Genomic DNA, 16,911 nt, shown 5'->3' with positions numbered 1-16,911 from the left:
GCCGAGCAAGGCTATGGCATCGTGCATAGACGTTCTAACGGCGACCGGCCTGGATCAGCTCGTCCTCACCCCCCCCCCCCCCCCCACGCCGATCACCGAGTCATGACCTTCATGGATGGCATTTATCATCACGACTGACCATATCGGCCAATGTATACCCTGTCATAAATGGGGTCTTCGGTAGCCGTGCAGCTAGTTGACGCTCAGCTACGCGTCTGCTATCACCTCCGATGCTCATACGGCTGAAATGAGGAGCACAAGTGTATGCACGACCCCCTCTTGACCCCGCAACATATGAAATGCAATATATCGTGCAGAGACAAGGGTGCGCCTGCACTCCATACTTATGAGGGCATCCCCGTCCAAAGGACCCAGTCTTGCTGTTTTCATCAAGACCAGCACACCGACGGACCGCTGAATCATGTCCCTGCTAGTGAGAGCCATTGTTGGCCTGCTTGGCCTTGTCATTCTCAAGTCCTTCTTAACCCGCAAAAGGTTTCCGGCCCCACTCCCTCCGGGCCCGAAGCCAAAGCCGATCATCGGGAACCTGCTCGACCTACCGGCCAATGGAGAAGCAGATTGGCTGCATTGGTACAAGCACAAGAAGACATATGGTGCGTATAGTACTGACACATATGTGTCTATTCACAGCTAACAATATCTGTAGGCCCCATCAGCTCGGTACAGGTCTTTGGAGAGACCCTCATAATCATTAACGATGCCCGGATTGCGGTTGAGTTGTTGGAGAAGCGTTCAGCTACACACTCAGACCGACCTAGCTTGACATTTATCGAGATGTTGGCAATCACCGCCCCCCCATGACCGGTTAATTCGCTGCTAACAGGTGGCTAGGTGCGGATTTAAGGATTTGTTCAGTCTGAGGAACAACAACGACCCGCGTGTCCGGACTGAGCGGAAGCTATTCTATCAACAAATCGGTTCAAACAATTCTGTTGCGCGGTTCAATCATATCCAAGAGGCCGAAGTTGGTCGTACCCTGCTTCGGGTGCGTGATAACCCCGAAGGTCTGCAGGACCACATCCGGAAGTAAGCCCGCCATATTAGGTCCTAGAAATGCACCAGAGCTAACGGTTATATAAAGGCAAGCAGCGGCAATCATCCTGAAGGTAGCATATGGATACAGCGTTGTGCCACATGGGGATGACCCACTGGTGGATCTTATAGCCCGGGCGATGGGAAATCTCGGCGCGGCCCTCGTTCCCGGGGTGTGGATAGTGGATTTTATTCCATTCCGTATGCACTGTAGCTCACACAACGAGAGGAGAAGGCTGACTGGATGATTAGTGAGGCACATCCCGGCCTGGTTTCCAGGTGCCACATTCAAACGCGTTGCAGAGAACTTCAAGGAAAGCGCCCGAGCCTGGAACTGTCAACCGTACGAATTTGTCCGGCATCAGATGTCGCAAAACAAGCACGCCCCATCCTACCTATCCGGCTTACTCGAGGCGAAGGGAGTTCCAGAGCCAGGTTCCTTTGATGAAATCGTCATGAAATGGTCTGCCGCGGCAATGTACGGTGGAGGATCCGACACGGCAAGTCTACCACTCTGAACTCCGTAAACCGTATCTAATCATGAGCAGACCATATCCACCTTGGGCGGGGTTTTCCTCGCGATGGTTCTCTACCCGGACGTACAGCGAAAGGCACAGGAAGAAATTGACCGAGTTGTCGGGACCGACCGTCTTCCCAGCTTCAGCGATCGCGAGAACCTGCCATATATCGACGCCATGGTCAAAGAGGCCCTCCGTTGGCATTCCGTGACCCCGATGGGGGTTGTACACAGCTCGTCGGAGGATGACATGTACGAAGGCTACTTTATCCCAAAGGGTTCCCAGATCCTGCCGAATCAATGGTGAGACGTAGCCTTTTTCCAGTGAATGTCGAAGTCTATTTCTAACATTTCTTCAGGGCCTTCACCCACGACCCAGATGTTTACCCCGAACCTATGGCCTTTAAGCCAGAACGGTTCTTAGCAACTGAGAACCACGCCCCCGAGCGCGACCCCCATCTTCTCGCCTTCGGATTCGGCCGTCGCATCTGTCCCGGCCGCACACTGGCAGATTCCAACGTCTACCTGAGCATTGCGCAGTCGCTGGCCGTATATAGTTTCACCAAGCCCATCAAGAACGGCAAGGAAGTGGACGTAGAGCCGAAATTCTTAAACGGGGTGATCAGTCACGTGGCACCGTTCGAGGTGGGCATTCAGCCCAGGAGTAAGCAGCACGAGGCGCTGCTGAAGGAGTTGGAGATCAAGTATCCGTGGGAAGAGGGTCACGCGGCAGAACTCAGTCAGGTGAAGTTCTGAACAGATGAGTTCCTTGCATGGCTGATCGATAATGTTTTGTCAGATCATGCATGATTTAATTGCAGAATAGTACGTAGTCTAGTTGGCGGGGATCTCCCGTTGGGTTGGGCAGAATGATCAGTTTTAGTTTTGTCAGATGTTACCAAGGACTTACTTAGTTATCACGGGTAAGCCAGAAATTAGGCAGACAAGTCAAAACCACCCCAGTTAGTTTAGGTAACCGCGACACCAACACCAACAAACCCCCCATCAATTAAGTCACTGTAGAATCAGCGTGACAACTATCTGACTCATCCAGCCCCATTCTGGAGCTCTTAACCAATAGTTTAATGAGGCAAAGGAAATGAAACATAAGGAACGCCCAGCCACTTATATACGTACCTAATAGACTTGATCTACATACTACGTACCACACTTATTGATACTTATACTGGTTACCCCCGCAATCTCGCCACTCACTCACTGTCAACCATCAACTCTAATAACTCACCTAACATTCCTTACTACCTACTACTTACCTCTCCACCTATACCTTAACTATACTATACTATACTGCAATTACATTCACATCTACATCTCCATCTACAACCACACCATACCGAACACAATAACCATGACATTCCAACTCCCATCCCCACCACCATCACCAACGCCCACCTCAAGATCAAATTCAGACACAGGATCAATAACCCTCCCCCGCTCACAACAAAGTATCGAAACCGATCTTGCAACACTCGAAGCCATGATCGAGGAACTGGGCGAAGCAGGGCGGAGGGGAAGGATTGGTGGAACTGGAACTGGAACTGGAACTGGAACTGGGAGAGGACGGAGGAGGACGAGGACGAGATGTGTGAATGTGGAGAGAGTGGAGGATGTGAGTGGGGCGATGAGGGTGTGTGCGATTGGGGGGTGAATTTCCTGCTCTGGTCTGCTTTGCTTTGCTTTGTTTTGATTTGTTTTGAGGTTTGGGATGAGCGATGGGTGTTTTTCTTGTTCTACCCTGTATCAGGGGATGAATGTTCGATGCTAGGGGTTTTGGGCGGTGTTGGATGGTTATTCACGGTGTTTTTTTGGAAGATAGTGATGGGATTCTTTGGGATTTACGGAATGGTGTTGATGATGGATATGTATATGGCTATAGCGTGCTTCTGCCTTGGGAGTTTGGGTTTGGTTTTGTTTGAGAATAGATGGGTGGCGAATTTGCTGCTGCTTGCTTTGGATCATAGCTATGGTGTTTGGATTGCTTACTATAGAGTGAATCTCGATTATAGATCTGCTATGATATGGGATGATGGTAAATGTATAGCGTATATTGCTTTCAGGTTACTAGGTATTATTACATGGATGATCCAGCTAGATCCAGCTGTGGATGTGTGTTCGTGTCGTCGTATCAGCGTAGATGTCATATCAGTGCATCGTATATGTAGCAGCCAGCTGCTACTGACATGGTTTCATGTCAAGTATCCAATCAGTTGCATCGTCTTGTGCGACTGAAGAGCGATGGACGTGTAAATGGCTGCCGTTATACTGTCACCATCGCGCGGTTTAGTAGCCTGACAGAGTTATTTCGGCTCAAGCTCATTCTTAAACCGATAAGGCACACACCTTGCACTCATATTCCAAAGCAAAAAGACACAGAGAAAGATAAGCCCATGAATCAAAGCTGCACGCACGTTAGCTCATCTCGCAAGCATTAAATTCGAATGCAGACTGACCTTCATTTCCAAAAGATCTAATCATCTCCCAACGACCACGTTTCTTCATCCACAACGGAATCAGATCCTTCTGACAAGTCCTCCCCTCAATGACCAAACACCCACCCGGCTGTGCCCTACACTCCAGATGCCGTCTTCTGCGCTCCATGATCATTCGAATCGTCTTATTACAGAAAGCCTCGTCCGTCCGGAACGAGCATTTCTCCATCGGACAATCGAGTTTCTGGGAAAAGCGCTCGACAAACCAGTCGACTTTGAGGTGCACCCCGGTGTAGACGAGAGAGTAGAAATGGCGACAGGTGTGTTTCAATGCTAGTGCATCTGGGTATGGGAGGAATGTGGAGATGTGTAGATGGAGTTCCGTGGGGAGGTCCATCAGATTGAGGGAAGGAATAGCTGGGGTTTCTTGGGGTGATGATGAGTCCATTGTGTGTGTGTGTTATTTGTTTGTGTGGAGGGTAATGTGATGTGGATGTAAGATGGAAGAAGCAGATGTAGTCTTATGAGGATATGAATTGTAACCAAGCTGTGAATGCTGAATGAATATTGTCCTATTGTTTGGATGCTCTAGACACCTTAATATGATCGGATATTTGGTTGCCTTGGGGAATTATTGAGGCAGCTTAATTGTTGCCTAGGCGCCGAAAATAAGATGCCTGATTGTGGCTATACGAGACTAGGCGGCAAAGAATTGAGCTGCTTCAAGCAAGCACTCGGAAGGCTAAATGAGTAAAGTGGAGATAGAATGTAGGCTGAGAGCGACTGTCCTGAATATCCAATCCATTAACAAGGTTCAAGTATATCTTAAAATAGAAAGTCTAGATTTCGAGTGGACACTCCCAATATACACCAGATCAAGCAGAGATGGGTTAAGGGGAACAAAACAATAATCAAGAGTAAGATCCGGGGATGTCCTGCAAATCCGCCCACCCCGCTTTCCCCACCGCCTGCCGTTTCTGCCGGCAAGCTTCTTTTCGCCTCCGATAACCATCGACATCAACTAAATATCAAGCTACCAACTCCAATTAATCGATCAACATATATACACACCCCAACACCAAAACACATCTTCCATCAACAGTACCCAACAGGGTACCCCCAAGGCCACCATGAGCACCAACAACAAGCAATCCTCCTCCGCCTACGGCACGCCCTCCTCGGACACAGCCTTCCGCAAAACCTGGGACCGTGAAGAATACGCCAAAAAAGCCGCCGACGACGAAGCCAAGCGCAAAGAAGAATCCAAAGCCCGATATGAGGCCAAACTACTAGGCAAGAAATGGCACGCGCCGGTGGATTACAGCCAACTGGAAGCCACGACATCGCGCAAAGAGCGACTCGATGTCGCTTCGATGGTTGGCAAGACAACCATTGTCGCGTCGGGGTCAGCGATCGGAAAGAGAGGTCGGGGTGCGGGTTTCTACTGCTCGGACTGTGATTTGACGTTCAAGGATAACTTGCAGCTTGTGGAGCATTTGAATAGCAAGCAGCATTTGATTGCGACGGGACAGAGCGGCGAAGTGACGAGGGCTACGGTGGAGGATGTGCGGGAGCGGTTGAGGATGTTGGCGTATCGGAAGCGGGTGCGCGAGGAGGAAGAGAGGCGGGCTTGGCAGTTGGATCTTGGGGAGAGGCTGAAGGAGCGGGAGGAGCAGGATGCTAAGGAGAGGGAGGAGAAGAGGAGGAAGAGGAATGAGAAGCGTCGTAAGGGAGGCGATGGGATCAAGCAGGAGGATGAGAGCTGGGAGGGCAGGTTGGGGATTATTGCGTAAGCTCGTGTGGTTAAGCTTGGGCATGTGCATGGTCTGTTTTGGAAATCGTGGTCATAGATGGGATGGTTTATCAGGGCTAAAAGCTGCAGTATACCCATGGCGTTTGGAGCTTGAGCATTTATTATTCGCAGACTTTCGTTTTATCCAAACACGGAAAAATCATTGTCGCATCACAAAGCGCAGAAATCCCTTAAGCATATACCGACTGCACCGTTATCAACAGAGATTGCGGCGAAAATATTGTACCACTGAAAAAACAAGATGAACCCAAGTACCTATCCAATGCCCATTACCCGACCCGCTTACTCCTAACCGATAATACCCAAGTGACCCGCTCAATCGATGCATTCTATGCCTTCCAAGACCCGCATAGCTCGAGCACCCTCTCGTTCGAACTGGCTGACTAGCCTCTCGCACTCCTGCTTGAGTTTCTCCTCTCCGTTCTTTGCGTTCCACTTGATCCATTCTTCGACGGTCATCTTCTTCTCAGGGCTTGTCAAGTCACCTTTGACGCTATGTAACCCGCCAAAGTCGATGTTCTCTTTGTCACCTCCAGCCAAGATAATTCCATCAATGTCAATGGGAGTCCACGGATGGGATGTCTTCAGGGAATTTACATTCGCCCCTCGCTTGGAGGGGGAAGGAGTGCTGGCCACAAGTGGAATTCGAACCTGCTTGGAAGGTGACGCTACTGGCGCCCGGTTTACAGACGGTTTCAAAGACGGTGGCTGATTTTCGGCGTCAGATGATTGCGGCGACAGTGACAAAGTGCTCTTGGAAGGCGAGGGAAGAGGCGACACGGTGGCTGGCTCAGGTCGTTCTCCCGGTTGATGGTCATCTTCCGGCGCTGGGTCGACGTGGGAGTTTCGAGATTCTGCTAGTGATCTGGCATATTGCTTTTCCCTGGGAATGTCGCTGTATCTTTCCACCGTCTTTGGAGGAACCCTCGAGGATCTGCGTCGAGCAGATGGCTGATCTGGGGTCTGACTCTGAGGCTTTCCTTGCTCAAGTTGTTGCGGGGTGTCAGGCTGTTGTTCTGGCTCGTCCGTCGCCTTGTTCTCAGCCTTGGCGTGGCTCTCGTCGTGGTCAAGTTCTACATCAACCTTCTGCTCTGCCTGTTTGGAAGCTCGCTGCTTCTCCGCCGAAGCCTTTTTCTTCGTCTTCTTAGATTCCTTGTCATTCTGAGCTGCACCGACGCCCTGCTCTGAGTTTCTTGCTGGAATTTCTACAGAAACGAATGACTCATGTTCCTTCGAGTCGGCCCCAGCGTTAGTCGTAGGTTCAGGCTCTGGCTGTGTAACGGGCTGGGGAGACTCTTGGTCATGGCTGCTTTGCCGAAGCTTATCGGAGACTCTCGCGCTCTGCCGTCTGCTTGTGCGGCGGGTTTGCTGAATCTCTTCGACTGGTGGTTCCGGTTCTGGTTCCGGAGCTTTCTCAGGCTCTGGAACCTCCTCCCGTGACTCCGGTTCTGTGCGCTGCGCTACCACTTCATTCGACGGCTCCGGATCCGCCTTGGTCTTCTTTTTCGATTTAGACTTGGACTTTTTCAACGGTTTAGGCTGGGGCTCCTCGCTTGGCTCGTCAACAGGCTTCTCCAGACCTTGATCGACATCCATTGCTGCTTCGTGCTCATGGTTGGGAGGAATCTCCGATGCAGCTCTCGAGACGACTGAATCTGTGGAAACCTTCCGGCTCTTGGATGTGGTTTTCTTCTTTGTTCCACGACTCTTCTTTGGCTTCTCGTCTTCGACAGGAGGGTCGTCTACCTGTACATCTTCCTTGACGGCCTCCAGACTGCTGTCGTATTCCTGCTGTGTGCTGTTGCGTGACTTGGTGGCTCTCTTTTTGGCCGGTCGTTCAGGCTTTTCCGCCGTCTCTGAGTCGACAAGTTCGGCATCATCCTTGAGTTCGTCACTAGTTCTCTTCTTTCCCCTGGTGCGTTTCGTCTTCTTGGGTTCAGGCTGGCTGTAATCCGTGGTATCGATATCCATCTGACTGTCAGCGTCCACCACTTCTTCCTTCTTTGACTTGGTCTTCGATTTGGATTTGGAAGATTTCTTCGAGGATTTCGTTTTTGTAGTTGATTGGGACAGAGTACTCTGGTCTACCGGGTCGTCCAGCTCAGACACTGGCGCTTCCGATGCGGTGGATTGTGTGGATAGACGGGAAGCCTTCGAAACACGGGACTTCTTGGACCGGGAGCCTTTTCCTTTCTTTCCGGAGGGTTTGGCAAAGACAAAGAAGGAGCAATCTGACGAGCGACGGTAATGTTCATCACTGATCTAGTGAGCGATAGCCAAGAAGGAAGGAGCAACACAAACTTACAATGGATCATCCTTGGGTTCCCAGCCGTCCAGAGACAGTTTACAGTACGGGCAGGTGGCCAAGTCGTTGCTTTCCTCGTTCGGACAGAAATACCATCCACCTTCCACCATCTGTAATGCATTGCCAATTAGACACCCAGAGCGGAACCGGCACAGCAGGTACAGCAGCAACACTCAACATACCTTATCGGATTGGCAGTACCAGCCTCGCTTTCCGTCATGTGGCCATGACTCGCCAAATGTGGCTTGCCTGGCTTGCGCTATCCGCTCGCTTGTGGGATCTTCAATCTCCGCAGGATTGGAACTGTGCTGTTGAATGTCCATCATGATAGCCCAGCCACAGTCCCGCGTATGCTTGAGATGCTCTGTAATGGGGTTGTCGTCTTCCTCCCAACCATCTAGTGCTCTGCGGCACAGGAAACATGTTGTGTTATCGGGGTTTGTTTCGTAAGGGTTATAGAAGAAACCTGCATGCGCAAGCTATGACCGTGTGACATATCAGCAAGTGTGCATTTCCTCAAGGTGCAGATGCCAACACCATACCTCAGCGGGAGATGGCCGGCTATGCGGCCAAGCGATCGGTTTCGCAGACTTCGCGCTGGATGACCTCCGTTTCTCGGGATACAACACCCGATCGAAACTGGCGAGGCGAGCTGCAAAGGTCTCCATTTCCTGGGCCATTACTGCGAGAGATTCAGGACATGGGGATTGGTAAAATTGGGGGGTAAAATCGAGCTGTTATCGACTAAAGTGCGAAAGTTGTTTGTTCCAGGCCTGCGCCCGCCGTCCCAGTTCTTGTTTACGGCGGTGTTTGGGTCTCCGAAACGCGCCGCGGAGGAGCGACCCCACGTGACCTGCGAGATGTGGCTTGACTGTTTTTGGGAGTGTCTGGGGTCGGGATCGTGGCGAAGTCGGGCACTTTCCTCATCCGGGCTGCAATCGAACAGGCCGAGAACACCTGCCGAAGAGTACGTCAGACCCTCATTATTCTCATTATTGTGAACATTTGTTGTCCTCCTTCCCCCCCAGATCTACTCTCCACTCTTCCTCGCCTTCTATTGACCTTCCTCACAATTTGTTTCGATTTGGAAGTATGGTCTGAGGCGGTCATTCTCAGATGGTTCTTGATTTGATTTCTAATTACAGCCCTCGCTGTGCTCAACTTTCCCTTCCCTTGGTGGAATCGCGACAATGCGCCAAGCTACTGTAAGAGGAGACACCGGGATGCCTGAACCCTCGGAGTGCATCACCCGTTAGAGGCTAACAATCACCTTGCTAGACTTTCCTTTTGAACACGAACTCAGGTTATGTGCGCCTGCGTTCGATCAACCCGTCTCTCCCGCGGCATGCGCGCATCCCGGGTTCTTTTCGCTCCTTCTCGGTTGACCCCTACTCGACTTCATCATCTCATGGCATCTCATCCCCTTCGAACCGATCCTCTTCCCCTGGTGTCATAACCTCGCAGTCCACCTCTACTGACCGTGGACTCCTGCTGCCCTCGTCTTCAGCCTCCTTCTCTACCTCCTCACAGCGGTCGGATCCCGGCGACTGGGATGCGAATCCGGACCTATCAATCTCGGCATTTTCGGAGCTACCTTCGAAAGACTTCGGTGTCAACCAGCATATGGTAATCAACCAGGAGTTCAAAGAAGCCTTGCGTCAGATTCTTTGGCAGTTCCGAGCCCCAATTCGATATGCGTTTGCCTATGGATCCGGTGTCTTCCAACAGACAGGCAGTGCGCCTGGCTCCAGCCAATGCCACCCGTCGGCCCCAGCAGCCATCAAGAACATGCAACAGGGGCAAGGGAAAATGATTGACTTTATTTTTGGAGTATCATACTCCCAACATTGGCACTCCTTGAATCTGAGCCAGCACCGAGACCATTACTCTGGCCTGGGCTCCTTGGGCTCTTATATGGTATCCCAAGTGCAGGATCGTATTGGCGCCGGCGTTTACTTCAACCCTTACATAACCGTCAATGGCACACTGATCAAATATGGGGTCGTGAACCTTGATACACTATGCCGGGATCTCAGCCAATGGGATACCTTGTATCTTGCTGGACGGCTGCAAAAGCCGGTCAAGATCTTGCGTGACCACCCGAAGGTGCGGCTGGCGAATCAAATGAATTTGCTATCCGCCGTCCGAGTAGCTCTACTGCTTCTTCCGGCTGAGTTTACCGAGTTTCAACTGTACAGTACCATTGCAAGCATGAGCTACATGGGGGATCTGCGCATGGCACTGCCAGCGGAAGATCCCCGCAAGGTGAACAACATCGTGTCGTCACAGATGGCTAACTTCCGGCGACTATACGCGCCCCTAATCGAGAACTTGCCCAATGTCACGTTCAACGACAAGCGTTGCACGGAGGGCGATTGGATCGACGATCCCGAAGCCAACGTGCGCCTCACTCAGGACATGGATCCGGTCAAGCGTGGTAACATGGTTCGCCGTCTGCCCGACTCCTTCCGTGAGAAGCTCTACTTCCAGTACCAGACCCGTTATCAAATCCCTCGGGTCGAGTTCGACCAGATGATGAAGGAGAGCAACAACAACGACTCCGACTTAGTGCGTCGGAGGCAAGGAGGTCCATTCGAACAGCGGATCGCCGATGACAAGAACCTCACGAAAGAAGTACAGACTACCATTGCAAAGACCATCCGCTGGCCCAGTACGGTGCAATCGGCGAAGGGTCTCCTGACCTCGGGAGTCAGCCGAACCTGGCGATACTTGCGCGAGAAGCAAGATAAATACAAGAAGTCTGGCAAAAAGGCCAAGACTTCCGATGCAGCTGAAGAATAGAAACTTATGACTAAAGCATGATTGCCCGCTCGATCCTGAAGGGACATGGGCAACCCTAGATGACATTTGTCTGAAGGCATTTGAGGCGTTGTTGCTTGTACGGCATTGGTAGTCATGTGTGTATCTAGTATATCATCTTGAGAGTCCTAAATGATCCAAAAACCAAGGACTGCCGACAGTATATAGAAGGCCTGGAGCATTACATAAGAGAATAAGATAGATAGATGAATAACAAACTGTACAATAGTGGGATTAAGACTTGTCCGTTTTATCTTAATTTTATACTCTGAACAATTGCCGCAGTACCTGGAGCGACCCTCCCGCCGACACCGGGAGTTCCGCCGATCAACTTCCCCGCCACCGGTGACTCCCCTCCCCGCCTGCCATTCTTTCTTCCTCTCCCCACCACCATACTCTCGCTCATCACACATCCAATCTCATTCACAATGGCTCCATTCGATCTCGCCAAGTGCGCGCGCCCTAACATCCTCAAATTGCAGCCTTACCGTTGCGCCAGAGAGTGTGTTCCCCCTCCCCACCTCCCCGCTACCTGTGTGACGAAGGCACTAATGAGTCAGTGACTACAAAGATGATGGAACGAACGTCCTGCTCGACGCCAACGAGAACGCCTACGGTCCCGGCCTTGCCCTCAATCCCGAAGGCGCCCTGCAGGAGTCTACTGTGACGGGATCGTCGACAGGTTCTTCCAAGCCAGAAATTGATTTTCTGGGTCTGAACCGCTATCCGGATCCGTAAGTCTCGCTCCGCTCACTCACTCTCTTGATCGCACAAGGTCCTTCACTACACACTTGTCGCTCATGTATTGTGTGATATAATTGTTGTTGTTGTTGGGATTGCTAAAAGAAGTCATGTGTCAGTCACCAGGTCGAGTTGAAGAAGCTTTTCTGCCAGCTGCGCAACACCCACACCCACACCCAGAAGGACCTTGGGCCTGAGAACCTCTTCGTTGGTGTCGGATCGGATGAGGCCATCGATGCGCTGTTGAGATGTTTCTGTGTTCCGGGTAAGGATAAGATCCTCACTTGCCCTCCCACATATGGCATGTATGGTGTTAGTGCGCAAGTGAACGATATCGAGATTGTGAAGGTGCCTTTGGATGTGGACAATGGCTTCCAACTGCAGCCGGAGAAGATCAATGAGGCACTTGCGGCAGACTCCTCGATTAAGATGGCTTATATCTGCTCCCCCGGAAACCCCACCGCGAACTTGATCAAGAAGTCCGATATTCAGAAGGTGCTGGAGCACCCGACGTGGAACGGAGTGGTGGTTGTCGACGAGGCGTACATTGACTTTGCTCCCGAGGGCTCGAGTCTGGCTGAATGGGTGACTGAGTGGCCCAACCTGGTGGTCATGCAAACGCTGAGCAAGGCGTTTGGTCTGGCGGGTATCCGCCTGGGTGTTGCGTTCACCAGTCCCCCAATTGCAACTCTCCTCAACAGCCTCAAGGCCCCGTACAACATCTCTAGCCCTACCAGTGCCATTGCCACGGCCGCTCTTTCGCCGACCAATATGACCGTGATGAAGCAGTACCGGGAGCAGATTATTGTGCAGCGGGATCGGCTGGTGCAGGAGCTGCCCAAGATCCCCGGTGTCGGCCGGTTCCTTGGCGGCCAAGAGGCCAATTTCCTCCTGGTTGAGATGCTAGATAAGCCGGCTAGCGAGGGCGGCAAGCCTAGCAACAAGACAGCGCTGGCTGCTTACGAGGCCATGGCGGAGAAGAGGGGAGTGGTGGTGCGGTTCCGTGGCAAGGAACTTGGCTGCGAGGGTTGCCTGCGAATCACCGTGGGAACCGAGCAGGAGGTCACCAAGTTCTTGCAAGAACTGCGGGTGGTCCTGGACGGCATCCTCAAGGGGGCGGACATCCAGTCCCTGAGGAAGTAAGTAGGTGAGCCAGAACTTGGCTTATCAGCATTCGTCGCGTCTAGACTTTTCATGACCGTTTGGTGATATTGTACATTTTGAGCACTACTGGATGATTTTTTAGACACATAGATAGATCAGGACAATGAAAAGGTCGAGATCCCTTATCAATCGAGGAGGAGAACGTTCCGAGCCTTAGTGCTTTATCTCATTGCATGGGTCAGGCCTGCTTATGGGCCACGAGAGAGTTGCTCCCCTGGCAATCAGGCGTGTGTCCTCGGCATCGACCGGTCGGGACACCGACAAATCGCCAAGTGCGCATCGGTTCCGACCGTAGGCAAAAGTAAGTAAGTAATTAAAAGTAGTACGCCTTATCTCTGTGTTCAAAGTTTCAGGGGATCCCTGGTTTGGCCATGAGGAAGAGAACGAATCATGTTATGACGGAGATAAACCGGTGCCTTGCTTGACATACTTTGCTTTTCTTCGGTTCTGCGCGTATACTCTTAAGTCCATCCGGTCCATCGCCCCAATACTATTATCTCACGTGTAACGAAGATGATGATCAGTCCAACGAGTGCCTGATGGATTGGATTTGGAATATGCTGTAGGGGTTATTCGGGGGTTGAGAACCCAACTGAGAGAGGTATTTGAGGGATTCAAGGCAGCCAGGCAGTGGAGACAAAACAGACACTTGGACGTTGCTTTGTTTTGTTTTAAGATTTACCGCTCGGACAGTCTCCGTCTGTCTCCTCTTCCACTCCGTCACTCGTTCTCTCTTACTTAACCTTTGCTTTGTTTGTTGGTTTGTGGTTCCTGCTTAGCTCTCTTCTGCGAGGGGAGTAAGAAGAAGTAACTAACCCACCCATGTTTAGCTCCGCCCAGCTAATGTACGCTGTCAGTAAGCGGGCCTGCACACTCGCCCTATCAGGGGCTTATCATTTCCAGCTGCTCCTGCTGCTGCTGTTGCTTGTCCACAGGACTGACCTTCCCGTGGATGAGAAATTCGGTGATTGGCGTTGGTTCCCGGCGCATCGACTGATCATCGGCCTATCGCCGCGGATAACCTCCTGTTCTTTTTCACCGATCACAATGGCCAGTTTGCTCTCTGTATGGAACGATAATCTCCACTTCGCAGGAGTCATGACGCTGCGAAGACTGTCCACCCACACGATCGTGGCCCGAAATCAGCTGCAAATCATGTGGCAGACTCCCATATCACAAGCAATCTCGTGAGCTGGACGATGGCTTCGTATCCGTCCTTCCAGCCATTCCCTGTTCATTGGCTGTGTTAGACGCCATGGGTGAGCTACTAGGCACCAGTTACTACTAGTAGCTTTCTTCCCCTGCTCTATCGCTCCTCTCTGGCTGGTCCACGCTCCCAAGTTATCTTGGTTCTTTTTCTCCGGGATTTCCCCCCCATCATTTCGCGCAACCTGGTTTCCCAAGCCTCCATGGCTACATCCGGCGCCCACCGTTCCCGTCTACGTTATCTTCCGCTTTTCCCCCCAGCGCGAAGTTTATCGAGAGCGCCATGACCCGTAGACCCATCCCAAGTCTAGCGGATTCTCGCCATGCGAGCTTTAATATATTATGCTTCACCGTTAAGATATAAGTGCCAGTGCCAGTGCTAGAGGTCCCCGTGTTGTTATCTCTAACCCCCTTGTTTGACGCGGCGCTCATCGCGCAATCTGGTTGCAAAAATACTTACTTACTTCTCCGCTGATGTGAACTTGCTGTTCAAGTCTTGCTTACTTCTTATAATTACTTACAGTCGACGTCAGAACGGCGGTGTACTTGGCATCTCTTCTACCTTGATACTCTCCCGGACAGAGCTGGTTGGCGAGGAAGTCTCAAGCCTCCCCCGCAAATCCACAGAACGCGTCCGAGCTTCTTACTATTACTCTTGTCGTTGTTATTACATTCTTACCAGCAGGGACACACTCACTCACCTCCACTGAAAGGAGAAAAGCTCTTGTCACTTGTCACCTTTTACTAGCAGCACCGTTTGCCGATCGCCATCTCCACCGTGTGTCTCGGGTGTCCTTGACAGCGACCATCGTAACTTTCCGGCTCCTCTTTGAGCTGGCTTCCCCACACCAGATCCGGAGTAGGGCACGTGCCTATCAGGTACCGATCCCAGTAGTGTGAACGATGTGAATGTACAAAAGAACGTCACGGCTTCATATCAACTGCTGCTGAAACCTATTCGGACATCTTTATCTGATTTGGGGGATTGCTTCCACTTCACTGGCCCCTCTTCGGAGGTGGCACAGCGGCCATGAATGTACAGTGGATGCTTGAATCTCGTGGGCTCTTTTCCGATATTCCTCCGGATGCCCGGACCAAGGAGCAAAACAATCCCACTCTGCTCGTGAGCTGGTGGGCTACGGCGTTTTCAGTAGCCATCATCGTTGTCCGGGTGTGTGGTCGTTATGTGCGGACCGAGCGTTTCTTCCGCGAGGATAAGGTGATGATGGCGAGTGTCATCCCCTTATTAATTCGCATGGCATGCGTGCATGTCGTTCTAATTTGGGGTACCAATAATACCAAGACCGTGGGCTTGTCTGCCGAAGACATCGATCATCGAGTCATTGGCAGTAAATTTGTTCTTGTGGCGCGCATCTTCTATGCTATCTTGTAAGTTGTCCCTCTTTCTCGCCGGGTGTCTCTCGAGGATCAGTTCTAACCGTTCCCCATCCGAATAGCATCTGGATAGCCAAGTTCACCGTATGCGAGTTCCTCAAGCGAGTGGCAGGCAAGATCTGGCGACGATCCCTCCGGATATTCCTCAAATTCATCTACTACTTCCTGGCGTCGACATTGTTGGCAGTGATTATTGCTACTCTCGCTGAATGCCAGCCCTTCGACCATTACTGGCAAGTTGTACCGGACCCAGGTCCAAAATGTCGCCTCGGCTATGCCAACCTGATCACAATGGGGTCCTGTGACGTGATGACCGATTTGCTTCTCGTCTCCTTCCCGATTCCATTCATCGTGATGACTCACATGCCTCTGAAACGCAAAGTCTCCCTCGTGATCCTGTTCGCTCTGTCTCTGATTCTAGTCGGAATCACATGTTATCGAGTGCCCTCAGTCATCTGGAACGATGGCTCACAACAATACCGCTCGCTCGTCGCATCTTTGGAAATCTTAGCCGCCACGGCGGTCTCGAACGCTGTCATCATAGGCTCATTCGTGCGTGACAGGGGTGCGAAGAAAAACAAGTTCAAAAAGGCTCAAGGATCAGCCTCCGTCAGCGAAAGCATGGATCACAGCTCCGTGCGTCGCCAAACAATCACCCACCACCAATGGGGAAGTGATTCCGATCTCGCTGCAGACCTGGGTATCCGACTGGACCCGTCACTATGCTCTGCAGATACCAAGACACCCCGTCCTGCACCCATCGCGATGCCCATCCATCCACTGACAGCCCGCGCCGGTACCCTAGACCCCAACTGGTCTTTCAACCAGCGCTCTGGCGGCAGTGAAGACGACCGGGCCTCCAGCACGGGCAGCTTAGACATTAAAGTCAGTCCGCACGAGTACATCGAAACCAACAAGTCACCGCGCAAATCATCCTCAACTGATACCACCAACCTCCGTATCTTCGACGTCGGTAGCCTTCTAAACAATCCCACTCCGACCTCTCCTACCAGTGCCCCAACTCCGCAATATTCACATTATGCTAGCAGGGCAAGCAACGCCTCCACGCAGGACATTGGAGGATCATCCCGAACACTTCATCTCAATACCAACTCCTCATCAACCCCGTCCCACCAACTCTCTTTACCCTCGTCGCCCAACTTCTCTCGCCCTGGAGGCCTGCGCAGTAACTCCCACTCGTCTTCCAATCGCCGTCGCGGCTCCAGTGTCCACTTCAGTGATCCTCCGGACTCACCGGTCCCTTCTTACCGCTCGCAGGCTGATGTCTCAGCACCTATCATTGAAGGGAACGAGGTCGAGCTCCAGGACGTGGGGAGATTGCTGTCCAGACGATGATGGGTTGCGACTGGTCTAGGATGCTCGGAATGATTTAACGATTGATCATGACGTGCTACGTATTTGGATGAGTATATGACTTGTAAATTCT

At 51.7% G+C, this 16,911-nt stretch overlaps 7 protein-coding genes across 7 annotated transcripts; 5 read left to right on the top strand and 2 right to left on the bottom strand.

Annotated features, from left to right (window-relative positions):
* Positions 1-311: 311 nt before the first annotated feature.
* On the top strand, positions 312-2,646 carry BO85DRAFT_220848 (cytochrome P450). The gene is made up of 7 exons (XM_025654693.1): positions 312-614; positions 668-797; positions 853-1,047; positions 1,103-1,254; positions 1,306-1,553; positions 1,602-1,873; positions 1,930-2,646. Exons 1-7 carry the CDS (start codon positions 422-424, stop codon positions 2,324-2,326), a joined length of 1,587 nt encoding a protein of 528 aa, XP_025518077.1. The 5' UTR covers positions 312-421; the 3' UTR covers positions 2,327-2,646.
* Positions 2,647-3,854: 1,208 nt separating this feature from the next.
* Positions 3,855-4,617, bottom strand: BO85DRAFT_220773 (uncharacterized protein). Its single transcript, XM_025654692.1, has 2 exons — positions 4,042-4,617; positions 3,855-3,989 (listed from the first exon to the last, which is right to left on the bottom strand). The coding sequence occupies exons 1-2, from the start codon at positions 4,466-4,468 to the stop codon at positions 3,889-3,891; spliced, it is 528 nt and encodes a 175-aa protein (XP_025518076.1). The 5' UTR covers positions 4,469-4,617; the 3' UTR covers positions 3,855-3,888.
* A 435-nt stretch (positions 4,618-5,052) lies between these two features.
* Positions 5,053-5,980, top strand: BO85DRAFT_220753 (U4/U6-U5 snRNP complex subunit SNU23). Its single transcript, XM_025654691.1, has one exon. It carries the CDS (start codon positions 5,151-5,153, stop codon positions 5,811-5,813), a length of 663 nt encoding a protein of 220 aa, XP_025518075.1. The 5' UTR covers positions 5,053-5,150; the 3' UTR covers positions 5,814-5,980.
* Positions 5,845-8,927, bottom strand: BO85DRAFT_446727 (chromosome segregation protein BIR1). Its single transcript, XM_025659567.1, has 4 exons — positions 8,681-8,927; positions 8,321-8,617; positions 8,139-8,248; positions 5,845-8,090 (listed from the first exon to the last, which is right to left on the bottom strand). The coding sequence occupies exons 1-4, from the start codon at positions 8,816-8,818 to the stop codon at positions 6,149-6,151; spliced, it is 2,487 nt and encodes an 828-aa protein (XP_025518074.1). The 5' UTR covers positions 8,819-8,927; the 3' UTR covers positions 5,845-6,148.
* Positions 8,928-9,259: 332 nt separating this feature from the next.
* BO85DRAFT_446725 (phosphatidate cytidylyltransferase) lies at positions 9,260-11,226 on the top strand. Its single transcript, XM_025659566.1, has 2 exons — positions 9,260-9,343; positions 9,417-11,226. Exons 1-2 carry the CDS (start codon positions 9,329-9,331, stop codon positions 10,938-10,940), a joined length of 1,539 nt encoding a protein of 512 aa, XP_025518073.1. The 5' UTR covers positions 9,260-9,328; the 3' UTR covers positions 10,941-11,226.
* Positions 11,227-11,347: 121 nt separating this feature from the next.
* Positions 11,348-13,000, top strand: BO85DRAFT_415234 (histidinol-phosphate transaminase). Its single transcript, XM_025657676.1, has 3 exons — positions 11,348-11,460; positions 11,519-11,692; positions 11,819-13,000. Exons 1-3 carry the CDS (start codon positions 11,387-11,389, stop codon positions 12,840-12,842), a joined length of 1,272 nt encoding a protein of 423 aa, XP_025518072.1. The 5' UTR covers positions 11,348-11,386; the 3' UTR covers positions 12,843-13,000.
* Positions 13,001-14,800: 1,800 nt separating this feature from the next.
* On the top strand, positions 14,801-16,843 carry BO85DRAFT_220688 (putative integral membrane protein Pth11-like). Its single transcript, XM_025654690.1, has 2 exons — positions 14,801-15,458; positions 15,527-16,843. Exons 1-2 carry the CDS (start codon positions 15,100-15,102, stop codon positions 16,818-16,820), a joined length of 1,653 nt encoding a protein of 550 aa, XP_025518071.1. The 5' UTR covers positions 14,801-15,099; the 3' UTR covers positions 16,821-16,843.
* Positions 16,844-16,911: the final 68 nt, after the last annotated feature.

The sequence above is a fragment of the Aspergillus piperis genome (genome assembly GCF_003184755.1).
Source record: "Aspergillus piperis CBS 112811 unplaced genomic scaffold BO85scaffold_4, whole genome shotgun sequence".
In the NCBI taxonomy this organism is placed as follows: domain Eukaryota; kingdom Fungi; phylum Ascomycota; class Eurotiomycetes; order Eurotiales; family Aspergillaceae; genus Aspergillus; species Aspergillus piperis.
The sequence above is the reverse complement of the archived record's forward strand: the minus strand, read 5'-3'. Positions and strand labels throughout refer to the sequence as shown.

Excerpts from the sequence above, each read along its gene's own strand:
- BO85DRAFT_220848 (XM_025654693.1), top strand. The coding sequence starts at position 422 with ATGTCCCTGCTAGTGAGAGCCATTGTTGGCCTGCTTGGCCTTGTCATT. Across the intron at positions 1,255-1,305 it reads AGTGGATTTTATTCCATTCC|TGAGGCACATCCCGGCCTGG; the intron begins GTATGCACTGTA and ends CTGGATGATTAG. Across the intron at positions 1,874-1,929 it reads CAGATCCTGCCGAATCAATG|GGCCTTCACCCACGACCCAG; the intron begins GTGAGACGTAGC and ends ACATTTCTTCAG.
- BO85DRAFT_220773 (XM_025654692.1), bottom strand. The coding sequence starts at position 4,468 with ATGGACTCATCATCACCCCAAGAAACCCCAGCTATTCCTTCCCTCAAT. Across the intron at positions 3,990-4,041 it reads TAGATCTTTTGGAAATGAAG|CTTTGATTCATGGGCTTATC; the intron begins GTCAGTCTGCAT and ends ACGTGCGTGCAG.
- BO85DRAFT_220753 (XM_025654691.1), top strand. The coding sequence starts at position 5,151 with ATGAGCACCAACAACAAGCAATCCTCCTCCGCCTACGGCACGCCCTCC.
- BO85DRAFT_220688 (XM_025654690.1), top strand. The coding sequence starts at position 15,100 with ATGAATGTACAGTGGATGCTTGAATCTCGTGGGCTCTTTTCCGATATT. Across the intron at positions 15,459-15,526 it reads CGCATCTTCTATGCTATCTT|CATCTGGATAGCCAAGTTCA; the intron begins GTAAGTTGTCCC and ends CCATCCGAATAG.
- BO85DRAFT_415234 (XM_025657676.1), top strand. The coding sequence starts at position 11,387 with ATGGCTCCATTCGATCTCGCCAAGTGCGCGCGCCCTAACATCCTCAAA. Across the intron at positions 11,461-11,518 it reads CCTTACCGTTGCGCCAGAGA|TGACTACAAAGATGATGGAA; the intron begins GTGTGTTCCCCC and ends CTAATGAGTCAG. Across the intron at positions 11,693-11,818 it reads CTGAACCGCTATCCGGATCC|TCACCAGGTCGAGTTGAAGA; the intron begins GTAAGTCTCGCT and ends GTCATGTGTCAG.
- BO85DRAFT_446727 (XM_025659567.1), bottom strand. The coding sequence starts at position 8,818 with ATGGCCCAGGAAATGGAGACCTTTGCAGCTCGCCTCGCCAGTTTCGAT. Across the intron at positions 8,249-8,320 it reads GGTACTGCCAATCCGATAAG|ATGGTGGAAGGTGGATGGTA; the intron begins GTATGTTGAGTG and ends AATGCATTACAG. Across the intron at positions 8,091-8,138 it reads GAACCCAAGGATGATCCATT|TGATGAACATTACCGTCGCT; the intron begins GTAAGTTTGTGT and ends TCACTAGATCAG.